This window comes from Pelobates fuscus, chromosome 1, assembly GCF_036172605.1.
Source record: "Pelobates fuscus isolate aPelFus1 chromosome 1, aPelFus1.pri, whole genome shotgun sequence".
Lineage (NCBI taxonomy): Eukaryota > Metazoa > Chordata > Amphibia > Anura > Pelobatidae > Pelobates > Pelobates fuscus.
Window position 1 is genome coordinate 450,002,934 of NC_086317.1, and position 22,617 is coordinate 450,025,550.

General features: G+C 44.2%; 1 protein-coding gene across 1 annotated transcript in view; it reads right to left on the reverse strand.

The window, feature by feature from the left end:
- DYNC2H1 (dynein cytoplasmic 2 heavy chain 1) overlaps positions 1-14,760 on the reverse strand; it is a 330,703-nt gene extending 315,943 nt beyond the window's left edge. Inside the window, exons 1-4 of the mRNA XM_063430335.1 lie at positions 14,495-14,760; positions 5,324-5,494; positions 2,769-2,907; positions 1,145-1,263 (exon numbers count right to left, since the gene is read on the reverse strand). Coding sequence (XP_063286405.1) covers positions 1,145-1,263; positions 2,769-2,907; positions 5,324-5,494; positions 14,495-14,680 — 615 coding nt within the window. The 5' untranslated portion in view covers positions 14,681-14,760. The remainder of the gene's footprint in view (positions 1-1,144; positions 1,264-2,768; positions 2,908-5,323; positions 5,495-14,494) is intronic.
- Between the last annotated feature and the right edge of the window lie 7,857 nt (positions 14,761-22,617).

Below are 22,617 nucleotides of genomic sequence, written 5' to 3' on the forward strand. Positions count from 1 at the left end.
TAGCTGAATACATTTCTCAGAAGAACCAACAGTGTGCTTAACTTTGCGCATCAGACAATAGATGAAGAAAGTTGCAATGGGTTACCCATACCCATCAGGCCAATCACAAACACCCAGTTACAAAATTAGAAGTTACATCAATTTCTACTGGACAATGACATAAATGTAGCTCTGATTCTCAAACAGTTTTGAATTTGCATTTGATATGCCCAGACACACAGTGTCAATCCAGCAATTGAAGAAAGATAGGCCAGGCTTCAGAACTCCACACATAGATGAGTAACATAATTCCTGATTGATTGCCAAGGTGAATAACGTGGCTCACGCTGCAGCAGCAGCAACTACTAAAGAAACTTGCAGAATGCCTTAAAGGACCACTCTAGGCACCCAGACCACTTCAGCTTAATGAAGTGGTATGGGTGTCAGGTCCAGCTAGGGTTAACTAATTTTTTTATAAACATAGCAGTTTCAGAGAAACTGCTATGTTTATCAATTAGTTAAGCCTTCCCCCTATGTCCTCTAGTGGCTGTCTCATTGACAGCCGCTAGAGGCGCTTGCGTGCTTCTCACTGTGATTTTCACAGTGAGAGCACGCCAGCGTCCATAGGAAAGCATTATGAATGCTTTCCTATGTGACCGGCTGAATGCGCGCGCAGCTCTTGCCGCGCGTGCGCATTCAGCCGACGGGGAGGAGAAGAGGAGGATCGGAGGAGGAGAGCAGGAGGAGATCTCTCCGCCCAGCGCTGGAAAAAGGTAAGATTTAACCCCTTTCCCCTTTCCAGAGCCGGGCGGGAGGGGGTCCCTGAGGGTGGGGGCACCCTCAGGGCACTCTAGTGCCAGGAAAACGAGTATGCTTTCCTGGCACTAGAGTGGTCCTTTAAGGATCATTTTGACCACTCATCTTGCTCGGAATATTCATCAAACCACTTAGCAGACCTCACCTCATAGGGGGGTCGGCATTTCCATCTATTTGTTTATGACACAGATTTACCTGCAAGTATCAGCCAATATGATTGTTTGATGCATTAAAAAGATCTGTTACCTTGTATTAAGGCCAATGGCCGTGGGGACCCTAGCCTTAGAACAGATTTCACTATGTGTGTATGAATGATTCAATTAATCCTCTATCAAAAATCAAAACCTACCTTTGCAATTGGTTGAAACAGACTACTAAAATGACTTGCTCGTTCTTTGATACTCGATTTATTTCTACCTCCTGCAGTCTCTGCCCAAAACTGGAACTCATCATTTGGTGTCAATATACCTGTAAAACCAAAATGCAATGCTCTTAGTCTACATGGTAAGATTTACACTGAATATCACCTACAATACAATGTAAGAGAGAAAGTAAGCTGGAACACAGAGGACATAAAACCAAGTGTTCCATTGAATACGCCTTACATTAAAACGCCAAGTTGGCACATTTGTCTGTAGCAAGCCACATTTTTATGTTTTAACTGAAGACTAACTGCCTGGGCCAGCTGGAGTCTTGAAAAATGTAGATTGTGGGTTTAAGTGGGAATGTACATCTGTATTTTTCTTGATATCTTGTTTCTTTCTTACTTTTGTGAGAGTAAGTCAAGAGAGTGATTTATGTTGAAGTTTAATTTTTTTATTCTCACAAAAAAAAAACGAGCATTAGTTACATAGAATGAGGTGTGCTGTTGAGCCTTACAGGGACTCTCCAGGCAGAGTAGTTTACTCACCTCGTTCCAGCGCCGGGAGCCTCGTGAAGCCGCGCCCCCTATTTCGTCAAAATGCCGAAATAGGCGGGCGTGAGCAGGGAGCAATCAGACACTTCCATTTGGAAGCGTCATTGCTCCCTTGTGTGCATGCGCGGCTTCGCCGCACATGCGCACATACTTCATAGGACGGCATTCATGCCGCCCTCTGAAGTCCTGAGCGCACTACCGCGCATGCGCGTGGTGTGCACGGCCGCGAGCTGAGCTGACTGACAGCTCAGCTCGCGGTCTTTGCCCACCCCCTCTCCTCTCTGACAGGCTGGAGAGAAAAGGCGCACACACAGTGCCTTCTCTCTCCTGCACACGTCAGACGTATCTTAATACGTCTGACGTGTACAAGGCCTGTTTAGGGCCCTACATGATAGGAAGTCCCTCTGGTGGCCGTCTGAAAATACAGTGTTTACATTAGATTGCCTGCAGGGAGCTATAGATCTCACCTGAACAAATACATTAAGCTGTAGTTGTTCAGGTGACTATAGTGTCCCTTTAAAACCCTGGAATATTCTTTTAAGAAAACATAGCGGAAAAAAAAATCTACATAAAATACATTTAATAAACCTAAATACATATGTAATGGGCTACTTACAGAATATTTTACTTTGGCTATTATCTATTTACTTCAACAACTAAAGACAGGTTACTTGCACACTATCCCAAATCTCTATGCATTTAAATAAATGGAGGTTTTTGGTACCACTCCAATGGCCATTAGATGTAAGATCCCCTGCCACGTCAAGGCAAGGTGAATTGTTAGTGTAGGACCTAAGAGCTTTGCCTTGACGTGGCAGGGGAGTTTACATCTAATGGCCATTGGAGTGGTACTAAAAACCTCCATTTTTTTTTAAACATGCATAGGGATTTGGGATAGTGCACAAGTAACTCTTTACCTTGGTTTTTATTGTATGTATCCAGGCTGATGTGTACTATGGTCATTGCTGCTGCCCAGGAGTAGTGGGAGTCTGAGCACAGAACTTGTTTTTGTGTATTTGAGCTACAAACAAGTGTCTATCTGTGGTTCTGTGCAAACCTTGTAAATCATCTTCTCCTCCAAATTTTGGGCTCTCGTGACTGGTAACAGTTCTTCTCAATATGCTGCCGAGACCTGCTTCTAACTCACTAAGCAAGGTCTGCAGCTTTGGATCAAAGTCTTTACTCCATTTCTCATCCTAAAAAAAAAGTAATTGAAAAGAGACAAAAATAAAAAATAAAAACATGCTAAGCAATAGTTATTACAGTAGAACAAACAGAAAACAGACAATAGAAAATTAATTACTACCTTCAATAAGTTGGCTGACTTCCAGGAAGGTGTGTTGATTTTGATGGGAGATCTCAATACTCATATAGATCTAGCACCAGATATCTCCCATAGTACCAGTGCTCTATCGCTTCACCACTACCCCAAGTACACAAAGCACCACAGTTCACTATGTTTCAAATACCAAGATTAATGATAAAATAGTAACAAATGGTATGATACTCCACAAAAAAAATACACAAATTCTTCCCACGGGCAACAGACCAGTGCTGGAGATGAATATTTTCTGGGGCTGCCCAGTCTTATCTCTTTAGTGGAAGAAGGGTGTACGATGTCATGACCACGGTTGCAGATGAGGCAATGGAATTTCACTCAGCGGACATGCTATTAAGCTGAACTAAATTACTCATCTATAAATATAAGAATAAGCTATCCAAACACCTGCTAACTGCGGACAAATTACTGTACCCTGCCCTCTGGCTGCAAGGAGAGTTGCTATTACAGCAGATATGGCTGGGCCACGTGGAAGAGATCCGTCAGATGGAGGAACACATGACTGCTCTGAAAGGCCGGCCTGACAAATATAAGGAGATTGAGAACCTGGCACTTCTATTTAATAGCACTTGAGTGGATGGGTTTCCAAGTGAGGCCACAAAGCTTTGCAACTCCTCCCAAGTCCCTCACTCCCTCTGTATTTGTAGGGTTTTATTTTCCATCTCCTTCTCACTCCCCTCATCTTCCTCACTTCCCTTCTACTCTCCATCACATCCTTTTCTAGTCTCCTACTGCTGAAAGGAGTCCCCTAGTTGGGGAACTAGACTACATGCTTGATTTGCTGCCTTCTTTATGATAAAGTCTCAAGCAGAATATCAGAGCTAACACCATAGAGTTCAACACTAATCTTTATTTACAGGTTTCTGGATCTACTAATTAATAGACTTCTTTGGTTATTTTCCTTTTTTTGTACTAGTCATGGCCCTACATGTGTATTGTATTCTTCCTGTCATTGCTGATAAAATCTTCAAAACAAATTGTCAAATAAATAAATTTAAAAAGTATTAGAAACTCGCAAACTCTAAGCAGCGATGTACACGATTTATGCATCCTTCTCAAATACACAAAGAATACCCCTAAAAAAACACCAAAACCCTCAATAAGTGGAGTGCTACAAACTTCTCAATGAATATAAATAAAAAGTGCCAATATAAAAAGTGAGCACTTTAAAGTGTCTAATAAATGTGAGTGGGCTCATCAAAATATTTAGAATACAGTACCTAGTATAATTTTTCCTGTACCATCTGCAATATTGTAGTTTTTTTTTTTTTTTTTTAGCTTTAAGGTGTAGTTATCGTTCTACCAATAAAGAAGATTATATTTGAGGGTGTTCTATTTTGCACTTTTCAACAAATTTGCACAATATATTTTGTTTGGCACATTGTATATTGAGGTACTTGAAGAATCTTTACTGTAAATTGCACTTTAATGTATAATTGCACACCCACGCACAAACACACACACTATATAATTGTTTTTTTAAGGGTTGTGTTTATATGGATACAGCAATATTTTTGCATGAACAAGTTTGATACAATATCCAGCACTTTAGCACTTTGATAATTTTTGGTCCACTCTTTAGCACTCTCTTAATGTTGTGGTTCACAATTTTGCATTTTGATTGACACTTTGAAATTAGCACGTTTTGTCATATAATTGCAGATCTGTTGTTGGGAAAATACATAGTTTTACAAAGTAAATGTTGGTTGGCATATATTCTCTGAAGAGTTACATGTATTGACTGTTATAGAATTAAAAATAATTCATTTTGAAATAGTGCAGAACGTCCTGGTTTCAATTACTACTCTAGCGTTATGAAGCTTAGCCACTTCTTCAAAACGCGAAACATCTCACATACACATCACGTGGGCATGCCTTATTGAAAGCTATGCACATGGCATGTACAATTCAGGTGTTCTTTATCCCAATAAATTCAGAGGACTGTTAATAGAATTAAAAAAGGGTTAAAGAATGGATCCAATTTAAAGTCATCCTTGTGTTTGTGTAAAATATATACAAACCAAAAGAGGGCGCAAGAGAATACTGAGAATGAACAACAAATTATATAGCCTGCCCTTTGTTGGGTGGCCGCTCGGCTCTCAAGCACGAAACACATTATTCAATTACTCAAAGTAGAAGCTCAAATAAAGTTAAATTAACTAAATTGTATTTTACACCATTTAGGACAATAACTGTTTAATAGTTCATTGTAAAATAAACTATATAACACCTTGGTTAACAAATATTATATATGATATTCCATAGAGTCTTACCTTTAATAGCATAGGAGCAAAGATTTGCCTTACTGCTTGGTAAAGTGTGTTAATCGGTGAATCGAGCATGGAGGATACTAGAATGTTTTCATGAAGATTGTCCTCAGTAATCACATCAGGCCGAATTTTAAAGAACACAAGCACTTTATCTTTTGTGTCTCCAGCGTCCACCTCGAATATAAAATATTAACATAAACAGAGTCAGAGAGCTACTGAAGGTAATTCGGTTGAAAAGTGCCAGCATGGCCATATCGACAATCAGTTGATACAAAATGACAAATGCCTACTAAAATACGTAAAATATCTTGGACAGAAATTAAACAAAAAAGAATGGAATTGAATTGAATTGAATTATCTTGAAATTATTTTAATGGACACTCATGTGATGAAGTGCTTTATATGTGAAAAGCGGGTCCTTGTTTTTTTTCATTTTACAAAAAGTCCAGATTTCAATAGAAATTAATAATTTTCTGAAATTTTCTGAAGTTATTGTTACAACCCCTAGCTGTCAATCAGACAACAGGTACAGTTACTTCCTGGTTGTTTAACGCAGTGGAGCTAAACTCAAGAGATAGCAATTGCTCAGAGACCCTGCCCTGAAAAAGAATACTCATTGAGCTGCATTGGGAAATCTGTGATTGGACAGCCAAAGAAAGTCTGGGTGTCACTGGTCTCTGTCTTGCAAGTTGCGAGGTGGAGCCTCCATGAATCGGATTTGTTGTCCCTGCACATCCCACAGATACTCAATCAGATTGAAGCCAAGGTAACACCATAAACTCTTTGTCATGTTAGGTAGCACCATTGCAATGAAGAGGAATATGTGGTCTGCAACAATCTCTAGGAAGGTGGTATTCGTCTAAGTAACATCCACATGAATGCTAGGACCCAAGATTTCCCAGCATAACAATGCCAAAAGCATAACACTGCCTCCTCAACCCCGCATTCTTCCCACATTGTATCCTGCTACTCTTTCCCAGGTGTTTATGCACATGCACCCAATCTCAGAGAAAACATGATTCATCAGGCCACACATTTCCCCATGGTCCAGTTCTGATGATCATTTCCCCATTAAAAGCTCTTTTGGCAGTAGACAGAGGGCACTGTGACCAGTTTGTGGCTGCGCAACCCCATAGGGAAAAGAGATTGTAGTTGTATTAGTCCACTCATGCAGATGTAAAATAACAGATTAAATTAGTAACTTGTAATACCTTTCTTATTGGATCAGCAGAATTTAAAAATGCTGTGAGAATTTTAAAATGAAATGAAAGTAAAAATATGGTAAAGTTTCTGGTATCTGAGATTGATTCGGGTATCGAGAGGAACTGCTGAGTCGATTTGCGGCGTGGGTCTCCTCTTTCCGGATCACCCCCCTCTTACCGCATGTCTCCCATGGTTGTTCCCTCTTCAGTGAGGGCGGTTCTTAAGCCCAGTGTATTGAGTAGTGTCTTTGGGTTATCGGAGGAGGACAAGGTAATTATCTCGGTGCCCTTAGTAACTGCAATAGATCCCTCTGCGTTCCAACGATATTTCATGAGATGAACTCTAAGTATTCTGGCGAATGATGCCAGCTGCCTGTATTGTGGCTCTCAAAGGTCACCTTCCCCAAGGATCTAGACTTGGCCATAATAGCAGTTCTCACGCAATGTCTCTGGTAGTTGCAATAACGTCCCTGGGTGCTCCTGCCGTTGCAGCAGCTCATTTTCGTACTACGAAAGAAGACAGAATAGCTGGGGCATCTGCTCCGTATTATATGCTCAAAGATGCAACCATTCTTTGGACAAATGGCAAGACTGGGCCTCCTCTAATCTCTTTAGGAATACCTTGTAGGCGTATGTTCCGATGGCGGTGGCAGGATTCCAGGAAGGCCACCATCTTATGCAGCTGTTTGACCTGTACGTTAAGGCCCTTCATTTGATGTTTCGTGTCCTGGAGCTCACTGTCTCGCATCTTCTCCCTCTCCTCCACAGCAGACACTTTCTGGTGTAAGACGCCTATTTCGGCTTGAGCTTTCTGCAGGTCTGCCTTCCAGATCTAAGATCCACAAGCAGTCTTTTGATGTCTCCATTTGTCGAGGGAGAGGAATCGTCATCAGAATCGGCTTTATGGTACAGTGTACCAGAAGGGGGCTCAGACACTGCTCTGATAGATGACTTCTTGGCTGGTTGTTTAAAGGACAGCCTGATGTCTGGGAGTGCAGGCCTCTCTGTGTGGTAAGGCTTCTTGTGCTTGAGTCTCATTGGAGCTTCTGGGAATGGCAGGGGTACCATGATCACATTGACCGGTAAGGGGGGGAGGAGGTTTAAGAAACTCTGGTGGTCTCCTGAAACAACTGAGAATCTAAGAGCAGAGGGATTGGCCGACTCTCTCTGCCCACGCGTAGTAGTAGTTCCGACCATGTCTAGTAGTACTAAGTGCTGGTAATTCTGCCCCTATGCCGATGGAAATAACAGTAGCCCATGGTTCTCTGGTGTATGGGTAGTCTTCCAGATTGTAAGTGCTAACTTTTAGTGACAAAGTCCCTTTTATTATATCGGGTCAACTGGAGCGCTTATGAAGTGCGTCTGGCCGGCTCAACATTTAAGCTCCGCCCCCAATATTTTTATGTTTCAATGCTAAACAAGGGTCCCCAACAGTCCATCCCCGCGCTTTGGCTATGAGGAAGTATAATATTAGGCAGAAATGGACAGCTGTGATTGGCTGAGAGTGTCAGCTGACTGCTTTTATCCTATCAGAGCTGGGTATGACTACAAAGAAGTGTGAAATCTCTGCCTTAGCCACACCTCTAAAGCGTTTTTACACTGAATAGAGGGGCAGTGCGGGGGAACTCCAAACACAATAATTCAAGGAGATGAAATGGTTATAGTGACTACGGTGTCCATTTCATACTTTAGTCTTTCTTTAACACTGTTACAGTGTTAGTTACTCTGTATAACTGTTAATGTTTTATTCTTTTTTTAATACTCTTACTATGTTGGTTACTCTGTAATATGTTTAGTTTATTCTTTAATACAGTTCTTATATATTTGTTTCTCTGTAACACTGCTAATGTTTTATTCATCTGTACTAATGCTACTCTGTGTTACAGTTAATGTTTTGCTTACTCTTTCTTTAATACAGTTACTATGTTGATTTCTCTATATTCATGTTACTCTGTATTACCATTACTGTTATGTTTATGCTTTATTACTGTTACTATGTATTTGCTACTCAGTGTTACTGTAAAGGTTTACTTTATTACTCTGTATTAATGTTACTCTGTATCACTATTAATGTTCTGTTTATTACTCTGTATTATTATTGACGTTTTGTCTATTCTTTCTTTAATACTGTACCACTGTTAACCCCTTAAGGACTGAGACAAATGTACACGTTGTGAACAAAACAAAACGTAAACAAAACCTGGCATTTGCGCTATATGTCTGTCCAACCGTAATTCACCTCTTTCATATTAAATGCACCCCCCCCCCTTATTATATATCATTTTATTCAGGGGAAACAGGGATTCCATTTAATATCAAATATTTAGCAATGAAACATAGTTTAATATGAAAAGAATGGGAGAAAATAAGACATTTTGTTATTTTTTTAGTTCTACATGACATTTTACCTGTCAATGTCATAATACTGTTTGCTTTTACTGCAATAAAATACACATATTTGTATTCAGCAAAGTCTCACATGTAAAACAGTACCCCCTATGTACAGGTTTTATGGTGTTTTGGGAAGTTAAAGGGTCAAATATAGCACGTTACATTTGAAATTCGCCAGATTGGTTACGTTGCCAAAAATGTTTCATTTTTTTTCATTTTTCTGTATTTTTTTATAATAAATTAGCATTTATGTATATGTATGTTACATCAAATTAAAGCCCTTTCTGTCCTTTAAAAAACGGTATATAATATGCGTCGGTGCAATAAATTAGTAAAATGCAAATTGCAGTTGAACGCAAACAGCAAAAAATGCAAAAAATGCAGTTGTCATTAAGTGAAAGACAAGCTTCTGAAGCTCTGTCCTTAAGGGGTTAATGTTACTCTGTATCTCTGTCAGTGTTTTATTACTCTCTATTAATGTTCTGTTTATTACTCTGTATTAATGTTACTATGTATTAGTAATAATGTTCTGTTTATTACTCTGTATCTCTGTTAATGTGTTGTTACTCTCTATTAATGTTCTGTTTATTTCTCTGTATCCCTGTTAATGTTTTATTAATCTGTATCTCTGTTAATGTTTTATTACTCTATTAAAATTAATATTCTGTTTACTTCTCTGTATTAATATTCTGTTTACTTCTCTGTGACTGCGTGCTCTCCCTCTCTCCCAGTGACTGCGTGCTCTCCCTCTCTCCCAGTGACTGCGTGCTCTCCCTCTCTCCCAGTGACTGCGTGCTCTCCCTCTCTCCCAGTGACTGCGTGCTCTCCCTCTCTCCCAGTGACTGCGTGCTCTCCATCTATCCTAGTGACTGCGTGTTCTCCATCTCTCCCAGTTACATAGTTACATAGCTAAAAAGAGACTTGCGTCCATCAAGTTCAGCCTTCCTCACATTTGTTTTTTGCTGTTGATCCAAAAGAAGGCAAAAAAACCCAGTTTGAAGCACAATTTTGGAACAAGCTAGGAAAAAAATGTCCTTCTTGACCCCAGAATGCAGTCATATTTATTGGATCAAGCAGTTATTACCCTACAATGAAACATTATATCCTTGAATATTCTGTTTTTGCAAGTATGCATCTAGTAGCTGTTTGAACATCTGTATGGACTCTGATAAAACCACTTCTTCAGACAGAGAATTCCACATCCTGATTGTTATTATAGTAAAAAAAAACCTTTCCTTTGCCTTAGACAAAATCTTCTTTCATCCAGTCTAAACGCATGGCCTCGTGTCCTATGTAAAGTCTGGCTTGTGAATAGATTTCCACACAATGGTTTGTATTGGCCCCGAATATATTTGTATAATGTTATCATATCCCCTCTCAGGCGACGTTTTTCTAAACTAAATAGGTTTAAATTTGTTAACCTTTCTTCTTAGCTGATATGGTCCATTCCTTTTATTAATTTTGTAGCCCGCCTCTGCACTTTTTCTAGTGCCATAATATCCTTCTTTAGAACAGGTGCCCAAAATTGCACAGCATATTCAATATGTGGTCTTACCAGTGATTTATAAAGAGGCAAAATTATATCCTCGTCCCGAGAATGAATGCCCTTTTTCATGCATGACAATACCTTACTGGCCTTGGCCACTGCTGATTGACATTGCACATTGTTGCATAGTTTGTTGTCTATAACAATTCCCAATTCCTTTTGTGTGTTGTTATCCCTAATTCGCTTCCATTAAGGGTATACGTTGCTTGTGCATTCTTTACGCCGAAGTGCATAACTTTGCATTTTTCAACATTACATTTAATCTGCCATTTGAGTGCCCAGTCCCCCAGTCTATCTAAATCCCTCTGCAGCAAAGTAATATCTTGCTCACATTGTATTACTTTACAGAGTAAAGTGACTGTGTGTTTTCCCTCTCTCCCAATGACTGCGCGTTCTCCCTCTCTCCCAATGACTGCGCGTTCTCCCTCTCCCCCGGTGACTGTGTGTTCTCCCAGTGACTGTGCGTTCACCCTCTCTCCCAGAGACTGTGCGTTCACCCTCTCTCCCAGAGACTGTGCGTTCACCCTCTCTCCCAGAGACTGTGCGTTCTCCCTCTCTCCCAATGACTGCGCGTTCTCCCAGTGACTGTGCGTTCACCCTCTCTCCCAGAGACTGTGCGTTCACCCTCTCTCCCAGAGACTGTGCGTTCACCCTCTCTCCCAGAGACTGTGCGTTCACCCTCTCTCCCAGTGACTGTGCGTTCTCTCCCTCTCTCCCAGTGACTGTGCGTTCTCTCCCTCTCTCCCAGTGACTGTGCGTTCTCTCCCTCGCTCCCAGTGACTGTGCGTTCTCTCCCTCGCTCCCAGTGACTGTGCGTTCTCTCCCTCGCTCCCAGTGACTGTGCGTTCTCTCCCTCGCTCCCAGTGACTGTGCGTTCTCTCCCTCGCTCCCAGTGACTGTGCGTTCTCTCCCTCGCTCCCAGTGACTGTGCGTTCTCTCCCTCGCTCCCAGTGACTGTGCGTTCTCTCCCTCGCTCCCAGTGACTGTGCGTTCTCTCCCTCGCTCCCAGTGACTGTGCGTTCTCTCCCTCGCTCCCAGTGACTGTGCGTTCTCTCCCTCGCTCCCAGTGACTGTGCGTTCTCTCCCTCGCTCCCAGTGACTGTGCGTTCTCTCCCTCGCTCCCAGTGACTGTGCGTTCTCTCCCTCGCTCCCAGTGACTGTGCGTTCTCTCCCTCGCTCCCAGTGACTGTGCGTTCTCTCCCTCGCTCCCAGTGACTGTGCGTTCTCTCCCTCGCTCCCAGTGACTGCGGGTTCGCTCCCAGTGACTGCGGGTTCGCTCCCAGTGACTGCGGGTTCGCTCCCAGTGACTGCGGGTTCGCTCCCAGTGACTGCGGGTTCGCTCCCAGTGACTGCGGGTTCGCTCCCAGTGACTGCGGGTTCGCTCCCAGTGACTGCGGGTTCGCTCCCAGTGACTGCGGGTTCGCTCCCAGTGACTGCGGGTTCGCTCCCAGTGACTGCGGGTTCGCTCCCAGTGACTGCGGGTTCGCTCCCAGTGACTGCGGGTTCGCTCCCAGTGACTGCGGGTTCGCTCCCAGTGACTGCGGGTTCGCTCCCAGTGACTGCGGGTTCGCTCCCAGTGACTGCGGGTTCGCTCCCAGTGACTGCGGGTTCGCTCCCAGTGACTGCGGGTTCGCTCCCAGTGACTGCGGGTTCGCTCCCAGTGACTGCGGGTTCGCTCCCAGTGACTGCGGGTTCGCTCCCAGTGACTGCGGGTTCGCTCCCAGTGACTGCGGGTTCGCTCCCAGTGACTGCGTGTTCTCTCCCAGTGACTGTGTGATCTCCCTCTCTCAAAGTGACTGTGTGTTCTCTCCCAGTGACTGCGTGCTCTCCCTCTCTCCCAGTGACTGCGTGCTCTCCCTCTCTCCCAGTGACTGCGTGCTCTCCCTCTCTCCCAGTGACTGCGTGCTCTCCCTCTCTCCCAGTGACTGCGTGCTCTCCCTCTCTCCCAGTGACTGCGTGCTCTCCCTCTCTCCCAGTGACTGCGTGCTCTCCCTCTCTCCCAGTGACTGCGTGCTCTCCCTCTCTCCCAGTGACTGCGTGCTCTCCCTCTCTCCCAGTGACTGCGTGCTCTCCCTCTCTCCCAGTGACTGCGTGCTCTCCCTCTCTCCCAGTGACTGCGTGCTCTCCCTCTCTCCCAGTGACTGCGTGCTCTCCCTCTCTCCCAGTGACTGCGTGCTCTCCCTCTCTCCCAGTGACTGCGTGCTCTCCCTCTCTCCCAGTGACTGCGTGCTCTCCCTCTCTCCCAGTGACTGCGTGCTCTCCCTCTCTCCCAGTGACTGCGTGCTCTCCCTCTCTCCCAGTGACTGCGTGCTCTCCCTCTCTCCCAGTGACTGCGTGCTCTCCCTCTCTCCCAGTGACTGCGTGCTCTCCCTCTCTCCCAGTGACTGCGTGTTCTCCCTCTCTCCCAGTGACTGCGTGTTCTCCCTCTCTCCCAGTGACTGTGTGTTCTCCCTCTCTCCCAGTGACTGTGTGTTCTCCCTCTCTCCCAGTGACTGTGTGCTCTCCCTCTCTCCCAGTGACTGTGTGCTCTCCCTCTCTCCCAGTGACTGTGTGTTCTCTCCCTCTCTCCCAGTGACTGTGTGTTCTCTCCCTCTCTCCCAGTGACTGTGTGTTCTCTCCCTCTCTCCCAATGACTGCGTGCTCTCCCTCTCTCCCAGTGACTGTGTGTTCTCTCCCAGTGACTGTGTGTTCTCCCTCTCTCCCAGTGACTGTGTGTTCTCCCTCGCTCCCAGTGACTGTGTGTTCTCCCTCGCTCCCAGTGACTGTGTGTTCTCCCTCGCTCCCAGTGACTGTGTGTTCTCCCTCGCTCCCAGTGACTGTGTGTTCTCCCTCGCTCCCAGTGACTGTGTGTTCTCCCTCGCTCCCAGTGACTGTGTGTTCTCCCTCGCTCCCAGTGACTGTGTGTTCTCCCTCGCTCCCAGTGACTGTGTGTTCTCCCTCGCTCCCAGTGACTGTGTGTTCTCCCTCTCTCCCAGTGACTGTGTGTTCTCCCAGTGACTGTGTGTTCTCCCAGTGACTGTGTGTTCTCCCAGTGACTGTGTGTTCTCCCAGTGACTGTGTGTTCTCCCAGTGACTGTGTGTTCTCCCAGTGACTGTGTGTTCTCCCAGTGACTGTGTGTTCTCCCAGTGACTGTGTGTTCTCTCCCTCTCTCCCAGTGACTGTGTGTTCTCTCCCTCTCTCCCAGTGACTGTGTGTTCTCTCCCTCTCTCCCAGTGACTGTGTGTTCTCTCCCTCTCTCCCAGTGACTGTGTGTTCTCTCCCTCTCTCCTAGTGACTGTGTGTTCTCTCCCTCTCTCCCAGTGACTGTGTGTTCTCTCCCTCTCTCCCAGTGACTGTGTGTTCTCTCCCTCTCTCCCAGTGACTGTGTGTTCTCTCCCTCTCTCCCAGTGACTGTGTGTTCTCTCCCTCTCTCCCAGTGACTGTGTGTTCTCTCCCTCTCTCCCAGTGACTGTGTGTTCTCTCCCTCTCTCCCAGTGACTGTGTGTTCTCTCCCTCTCTCCCAGTGACTGTGTGTTCTCTCCCTCTCTCCCAGTGACTGTGTGTTCTCTCCCTCTCTCCCAGTGACTGTGTGTTCTCTCCCTCTCTCCCAGTGACTGTGTGTTCTCTCCCTCTCTCCTAGTGACTGTGTGTTCTCTCCCTCTCTCCCAGTGACTGTGTGTTCTCTCCCTCTCTCCCAGTGACTGTGTGTTCTCTCCCTCTCTCCCAGTGACTGTGTGTTCTCTCCCTCTCTCCCAGTGACTGTGTGTTCTCTCCCTCTCTCCCAGTGACTGTGTGTTCTCTCCCTCTCTCCCAGTGACTGTGTGTTCTCTCCCTCTCTCCCAGTGACTGTGTGTTCTCTCCCTCTCTCCTAGTGACTGTGTGTTCTCTCCCTCTCTCCCAGTGACTGTGTGTTCTCTCCCTCTCTCCCAGTGACTGTGTGTTCTCTCCCTCTCTCCAGTGACTGCGTGCTCTCCCTCTCTCCCAGTGACTGCGTGCTCTCCCTCTCTCCCAGTGACTGTGTGTTTTCCATGCAGGTTACAGGGCTCCAGGAATACCTTGTTGGTGAAGATGAAGCTGGCCCCGGAGCCCCGGGCACACAGGATGAACTCGTTGCCATCGTCCAGGAACCGGTCCAGCTCCCTGCACTCGGGGAGCAGCTCGGGCGAGGAGACCCCGAAGTAGTTGTAAGCAGTGGTGAGGATGAAGACTTTCCTCCTGTCTCCGCCACCCACGGCCGGCATTTTTCCCGCTGTCACACTATGAGGGGACCTGTCACTTCACTCCAGCCCGGGCAGCTTGTTGGAGCCTCGCTACCATAGCAACACAGGAGCGGCCATAACTGCCTCCCCCAACATGGCGGTAACGCTGGGACGTCACGCGTTGCGTCCGGGGGGGGAGAGCACGCTCGGCTACAGCATCCTTTGTTACCATGGTGACCACGGCACGACACATGCATTCTAAGTGGTCCTCGGCCAGGAAGGGCTCGCAATGGAGCTCAGAATGGCATTTCCGATGATGCTTTAGCCTGGCTGAGCTTCATGGGAGATGTAGTTCCAAATAAGCACTCGTTGCACTCTCACAGTAACCAACATAGTAACAGTATTAATGAATAAACACAATATTAGCAGCAATATACAGAGTAAGCAGCATAGTGACACTGTTAAAGGAATAATAACTTTTTTTGTGTCATTTTACCCCATTCCCTATAGCATGTAAGCTCATTGAGCAGGGCCCTCAGCCCCTCTGTTCCTGTGTGTCCAACTTGTCTGTTCGTCCACCCAGGGCCGTCTTTAACGCGGGGCAAACGGGGCAGCTGCCCCGGGCCCAGTTGCTCCTGGGGGGCCCAGAGCAGCTGCCCCGTGGGCCCCGCGATTTGCGCAGCCCCCCTTGGACCCTGTGGTGCGGCTGCACAGAGCCGCACCGGCCGGCACGCTGAGGAGGCTCCCCGGGTGGCTCATGCACTAAGGGCCACCCGGGGAGCATGTGTGAGCAGGGGCCCGGTCTGGCGCTGTGACGCTTAAACAGCGCGACCGGGCCCCTTCCTGTACCGGCTTCCTCCCGCACTTCCTCCCGACGGAGAACACAGCCGCGCGGGAGGAGAATGGCAGGGAGGGGAGTTCCAGAGGAGAACTCCCATCTGCCTCAGCCTGCCACTGGACCCCAGGGAAACCACCCTCCAGGAAAAGGTAAGAACCTGGAGGGTGGCTAAATGTATGCTTGTGTGTAAGTATGTCTGTGTGTGTCAGTATGTCTGTCTGTGTATGTATGTATGTGTGTGTGTATGTCAGTAAGCCTGTGTGTGTCAGTATGTCTGTCTATGTGTATGTCAGTATGCCTGTGTGTCAATACTTCTGTCAGTGTATGTGTCTGTGTGTGTCAGTATATCTGTCAGTGTATATGTCTGTGTGTGTGTGTGTGTGTGTGTGTCAATACATCTGTCAGTGTATGTGTCTGTGTGTGTCAGTACATCTGTCAGTGTATGTGCCTGTGTGTGTATGTATGTATGTATGTATGTCTGTGTGTGTGTGTGTCAGTATGTCTGCCAGTATATATTTGTGTGTCAGTGTATGTGTGTGTCAGTATGTATTTGTGAATGTTTTAATGTCTGTCTGTGTGTATGTGCCAGTACGTCTGTCTATGTGTATGTCAGTATGCCTGTGTGTGTGTCAGTATGCCTGTGTGTGTGTCAATGCGTCTGTGTGTGTGTGTCAGTATGTCTGCCAGTATATATTTGTGTGTGAGTGTGTATCTGTGAATGTTTTAATGTCTGTCTGTGTCTGTATGTGCCAGTACGTCTGTCAGTGTGATTGCACATTGGGCGTAATTGGGGGGAGGGATAGGAGGGGCAGGGCCCAGGGGGCCCAAGAAAATGCATTGCCCAGGGTCCTAATCATATTAAAGACGGCCCTGCGTCCACCCACTGTAAAGCGCTGCGGAATTTGATGGCGCTATATAAAAAAATAACATAATAAAAAATAATATTAATGGTAAAACAGATTCCCCCAAAATAAAAAAATCTTCACAGAAAACGATCTGGTCCAGCTTAACTGTGTTTTTTTTTCTACTGATACATTTTGATTATAGTTCAGGTCAAGGGGTGCTTGGGTTTTATATCTGAGGCATTTGATCACTTCATGATTTCATCACTGGTATGATTTGTTCGGGTACCGAGGATTGTTCATTTACCAAGACATTTTTTACTCCAAATTTTTGTTCAACTTCCGAATTGTTTGAGAAAGGGACCGTTCGAGTTTCGAGGTTCCACTGTATATATAATTTCCAGTCAGTTTACAGCAACAACTCAGCATCGTTTTAATATAAGAAAGCAGCTTTACAAAAGCAAATATCAGAAAATGGATGAATGGGAAAGGGGGGGCATTGTCCCACTGTGAAGCAAAATTGACATGAAGAACTAGGCCAGGAATAGGCAAACTTCGGCACTCCACATGTTGTGGACTACACCTATCCCTGATTCTTTGCCAGGATTACTGCTGTAAGAGTATTATGGGAGATGTAGTCCACAATATCCAAAGTGTCGAAGGTTGCCTACCCCTAAATTAGGCAAACTACTCATAGGGAGTTTTTGTAGCCTCTCCCTACCCTCCTCCTTGTCCCCATACTTTGCTATAAAAGGACAGTGTGGAGGTAATGGTGGATAGTTAATCCATAAATTGACAATCACATCCACAACAGGCGGAACCAAATCATCCACTCAGGTAGCTGCTAAAGCCATTCTGGCCATCTACAGTTATAGCTAATATAAACTACCAGGGTTAAAAGGGTTTAATAATGATATCTTTCCTGTCAAAAGCATTTCTACATTTTTCCAAATGTGCCCCTGGCCAACAAAGGTCAGAGGGGGTATTGCCCATTCTAAATAACTTGACAGGCATAGCATACCACCAAAATATTGCTTTAGAAACCTCTTCTCTAAAGGGTAAGTCTTTTGATACATATAAACAGGGCCGTCTTTAACTCGGGGCAAAAGGGGCAGCTGACCCGGGCCCAGTCATTCCTAGGGGGTCCAAAACAGCTGCACCTTGAGCTCGCTGTCTGCCGTGGTGCGTGCGGGCCGCGTGCCAGCCAGTTCTATATAAATATTACCACCAGTGAATATAATCAATGTCAGCCATTTTGTGGCCCATGCTCTTAGGGTCACCCGATGGCAATGAGTCTGCAGGGGCCCAGTCAATGTGACCAGGCCCCCTGTGATGAGGTCAGTGCTAGGAGGAAGTGCAGTCACTTCCTCCTAGCTAACACAGAGTGCCGCGCGGGAGGAAGGAAGAGAGGAGGAGCGCGGACTGGGAGAGAGCCCAACTCCCAACAGCCTCAGACAGCCACTGGACCCCAGGTATGAAACAGGAGGGTGACTGAAATTGTATATTCTCCATGTGTGTTTGTTTGTGTGTGTGTATAGCTGTCTGCATGTGTATCAGTCTGTGTTTGTTTCTGTCTGTGTATGTGTCTGTATGTGTATATGCATGTGTGTCTATATATGTGTCAGTCCGTATGCGTATCTGTCTGTAAGTGTGTCAGTGTATGCCCCTCTGTATCTGTGTGTGTCAATGTTTGCATCTATATCAGTGTCATCCTGTATATTTGAATGTTTGTCATTAAGTGTGTCTGTGTATCTGCATGTGTGTCAGTGTGTCTGTGCATCTGTATGTGTTAGTGTGTGTCTGTGTAACTGCATGTGTTTCCGTGTATGTATCTGCATGTGTGGTATTGTGTGTCAGTGTGTGCCCCTGTGTATCTGTCTGTCTGTGTATCAGTATGTGGGTCTGTGCATCTGTATGTGTTAGTGTGTGTCTGTGGATCTGTCTTTGTATGTCTGAGCTGTGTATGTGTGTATCTGCATTTCTGTCAGTGTTTGCATCTGTATGTGTGTATTTTTTCTAGTTGAAAAATAAGTGTGGCTAAGTCTACGATCTATGTTGGTGTTTTTTTTGTGTGTCTTTGGATGGAAGGCGTGTGTATGTGCATGCTAGAAGGATGGAGGAAGGGGACCATGGGGCCCATGCTAATGCTTGCACAGGGTCCAATTATCATTAAAGACAACCTGCATATAGAAGCAGCCCCCTTATGCCCCATCTTCCAGAGGCTCTCCAAAATCGGACATGTGATGTATATATGTGTCAATGCTCCCTTAGAGAAAGACGTCAAGCTCAGGAGAGACTACATGCTAGACGAGTAAGGTCCCAATAGGGTTATTCACTACAGTGAAAATTCAAAGTCAATTCAAAGAGAATTTAAGATTTTAGAACAGAGTAGTCGAACCAAAAGCATAGTTTACTTCCACTTTGGCTATTTTGACATTAAATTTGAAATTCACATTGAATTCACCTTGAATTCTTCAGCGAATAACCCTATTAGAGAAGGGATCTCGATCGCAAAGGCATTTAAATGTTTTCTAAAAGCTGTCATTGTAACCTTGAGACAACACGCAAAGTCCTTAATCAGCAGGTAGTGACAGAAGTCCTTGGGTTGTAAGGGTCTAACACCAGTGAGTTCATCGAAGCTTGCCTTCCTTGATAAACGATAAAAGTGCTTGTATCTTTGTATTCCAAACAAAATCCCAGGCTCAAAGTCGTGGATGGATACTACATTGCTCCCCAGGCAGGGTACACTTCATGATAATCTAAGCTCGGACTTCCTCAACATGTTCTATTGGTTATAATTCTCAGCTCATTTAACACAGGTACTGTGTGACAACACTGACACTATAACTCAGTCTTTATTGTTTCATTTACAATACAATCAGTTTTTTAACCCCTTCAGGACCGCTGACGGTTCAGGACTGTCAGCGGTAAAACGTGCGTTTGGACCGCTGACGCGTCCTGAACCGTCATAGCGAAAAACGGGCTGCGGGAAGCGATTGTTTTTTGCCCTTAAAGGGTTAAATTTGTTTTAAAAATCTGTGTCTTGGTCTGTCTTAGTCAGTCAGTTTGACTACATGTCAAAATTCCAAGCTGGGAAACTGATATGTGCACCTGCCAAATGTGGCCTTTTAGCAACCCGACAACCCGACACACCTATACATGGGGGGTATCCCTGTACTCGGGAGATGTTGCTGAACACATATTGGGGTGTTGTTTGGTAGTGACACCTAACAGAATCTGTGAATTTATACCTGAATTGCAATTTATGTGAAAAAAATAAAAAAAATAAACTACCTATGTAAAGTTTGACAAAGGTTTGTGGTAAAATGGCTGCATAGAAAGTATCAAAATATTCTTAGATGAATACCCTGGGTTATCTAGTTTAAGAAAAATATATACATGTGGGGTGTTTTTTGGAGATTTATGACATAACAGTGTTACAATGTCACTATTGATACATTTGAAAAATGTACATTTTGAAACAGCAATTTCCTATTTGTACTTATAGCCCTATAACTTGCAAATAAAAGCAAAAAACACATAAACATTGGGTGTTTTTAAACTCAGGACAACATTTTGAATCTATTTAGCAGTTTGTTTCATTCGATTTTGTAGATGAGTAAAAGATTTTTTAAGTAAAAGTCAAAAAAAGTTTTTTTTTATTTTTCACCATATTTTATTATTATTTTTTAATTAAATGATATGACATGATAAAAATAATAGTATGTAAAGAAAGCCCTTTTTGTCCTGAAAAATATATATATCATTTGTATGGGAACAGTAAATGAGAGAGCGGAAAATTACAGCTAAACACAAACACCACAAAAGTGTTAAAATAGCTCTGGTCCTTAACGTACAAACATCGCAAAAACAGTCCGGTCCTGAAGGGGTTAAGTAATTTTGCTGCTGCAGAACTTTGTTATTAATTTATTCAATATTTCCAACTGCTGGCATCCTCTGGAGCTATTTCTCTGCAAAAGGTAACATATGGTAAGACCATTTCCATATATAATCATTTTGACAAATCTATAACAAACAGGGACAGACTGGAAAAACAAAATAGGCCCAAATTAAAACAGCAGCCCATGTTATGTTTAGGGTTCAGCATTGAAGAAACATTCCAAGCACCACAACCACAGCTCTGGTGCGATCTTATGATTAGCAGTAAAAATAATTTTATTAAACGCCGACAGAGATATTGTATACTTGGCGGCAAACCGCTGCCCGACCTCCTTCCATTCCGGTCCCCAGTGAGTACGATATTCCTAGAGACGCCGGCCGCTGCGATTCCAGATTGAATAGGAAACTCTCCTTCGCCCACATCAAAGATGGCACCAACGTGTGACGTCACGTCATAGACGCGAACACACGTTTTGGGGTCAGAGGCCAGAGACAACCAATTACAGCCACAAGAGGGTTATTTAAACCCAAATTACTTTTTGGTCAGTGCCCTGTTGTGGTTTCCACTAGCTGGTTATACGAGTGTGTTCCTGATCGTGTTTTTTCTGGTATTTGACTTTGGCTTTGTTTTGACTTCCCTGATTTCTTGTATTCTTGACTCCTGGCTTTCTTCATCGTTGTGTCACGTTCTGTGTCCCTGACCTCGGCAAGTATTTTGACTATTCTCGGGTACGTTAAGTCCGGCAATTCTAAGGTCCGGTTAAACGTTATTCTAGGTGTGATACTATTCTGCATGCTGGATCAATTATAATCCTGACATCAACCACGAGAAGACCAGATATGGTGCAGGCCCTGTAAAGGACCCAGGTAAGTGGCCTGACCATAATAAAATGGTGTGACTACTTACCGTAGGATGGCACCACTGTAGTAGTTATGGTGTTTGGAGTGTTCCTTTAAGGAATTACTCAATCGACCCTTTAAAGAGAGGTTTAGAAAAAAAAAAAAAAAAAAAAGTATCATCAATGTCAGATTTTTTGTGTGTGTTTTTCATGCATCTTTGCATAGTGATGCGTGGAGAAAGGATGAAGATGTGAAGATCGCCCTCCTTAGTCCACCATCTTTTGTTCTTTAGCTTCTAGCAGATAAAACTACCAGAGGCCCTGCTGTTTTTGTACTATGTGTGTGATACTACAAAATATTGGTCCATGCAGAAGAGACAGATATCTTTGTGAACATGCACTTCATGATGCCTTTGACATCTATTGCACATCATAAGCAAACATGCTTGCTAAGAGCAATTGCAAATGATGAATGATGTCAATGTACAGCATTAAAGCTCTTTCTTTTGCAATAAATGTCAAGGTGTTCAAAAAATAAAATAAAAAGTTGTTCTTACTTTGTCATATTAATCTGTTTTGATTATATTGGAATTTAAACAAATGGCAGAGAATTGAGCAGTGAGACTGCTTCATCAAGCTAAAGATGTTTTCATGCTCATAGTGTCCCTTTAAATTAAATACCAACTTTTTTTATGTGAGTTTTCCTCGAAAATTTATCTTAACGAAAAGTTCATAAGTTACAGTGCTAACTTACTGAATTGGAAGCTATATATTAATTACACAAAGAGACAGTAAATTGCCAGGTTTGCACAAAGACAGGAATTTTACATCTGTCTTTTCAGTAAAGAATCAGTGCTGCTCCTTTATTTTACAGAAATGAAAGTGGGGGGAGGGGAATGCTTGCAAATGGGCTGAACCAGTATTGTTTCTGTACTAATCCACCATTCCCCACCCTTTAACATTACAAAAGCACGTAAGTAAAGACTATATCCCCCTCATTAGGAGTTTAGCCTTATAAATACCCCTGCTTCCTTCTCAAATATACAATTACAATGCTGGTGAAAGGGATATACATCATGTCAGTTCTATATAGTCCATGCCAGCCAGTTCTATATACACTCTGCCACCGGTTCTATATAAACCATTCCAGCCAGTTCTATATACACTCTGTCACCGGTTCTATATAAACCATTCCAGCCAGTTCTATATACACTCTGTCACCGGTTCTATATAAACCATTCCAGCCAGTTCTATATAAACCATGCCAGTCAGTTCTATATACACTCTGCTACCGGTTCTATATAAACCATTCCAGCCAGTTCTATATAAACCATGCCAGTCAGTTCTATATACACTCTGCTACCGGTTCTATATAAACCCTGCCACCGGTTCTATATAAACCATGCCACCGGTTCTATATAAACCATGCCAGCCAGTTCTATATAAACCCTGTCACCAGTTCTATATAGTCCATGCCAGCCCGGTCTATATAAACCCTGCCACCGTTTCTATATAATCCCTGCCAGCCAGTTCTATATAAACCATGCCAGCCATATCTAA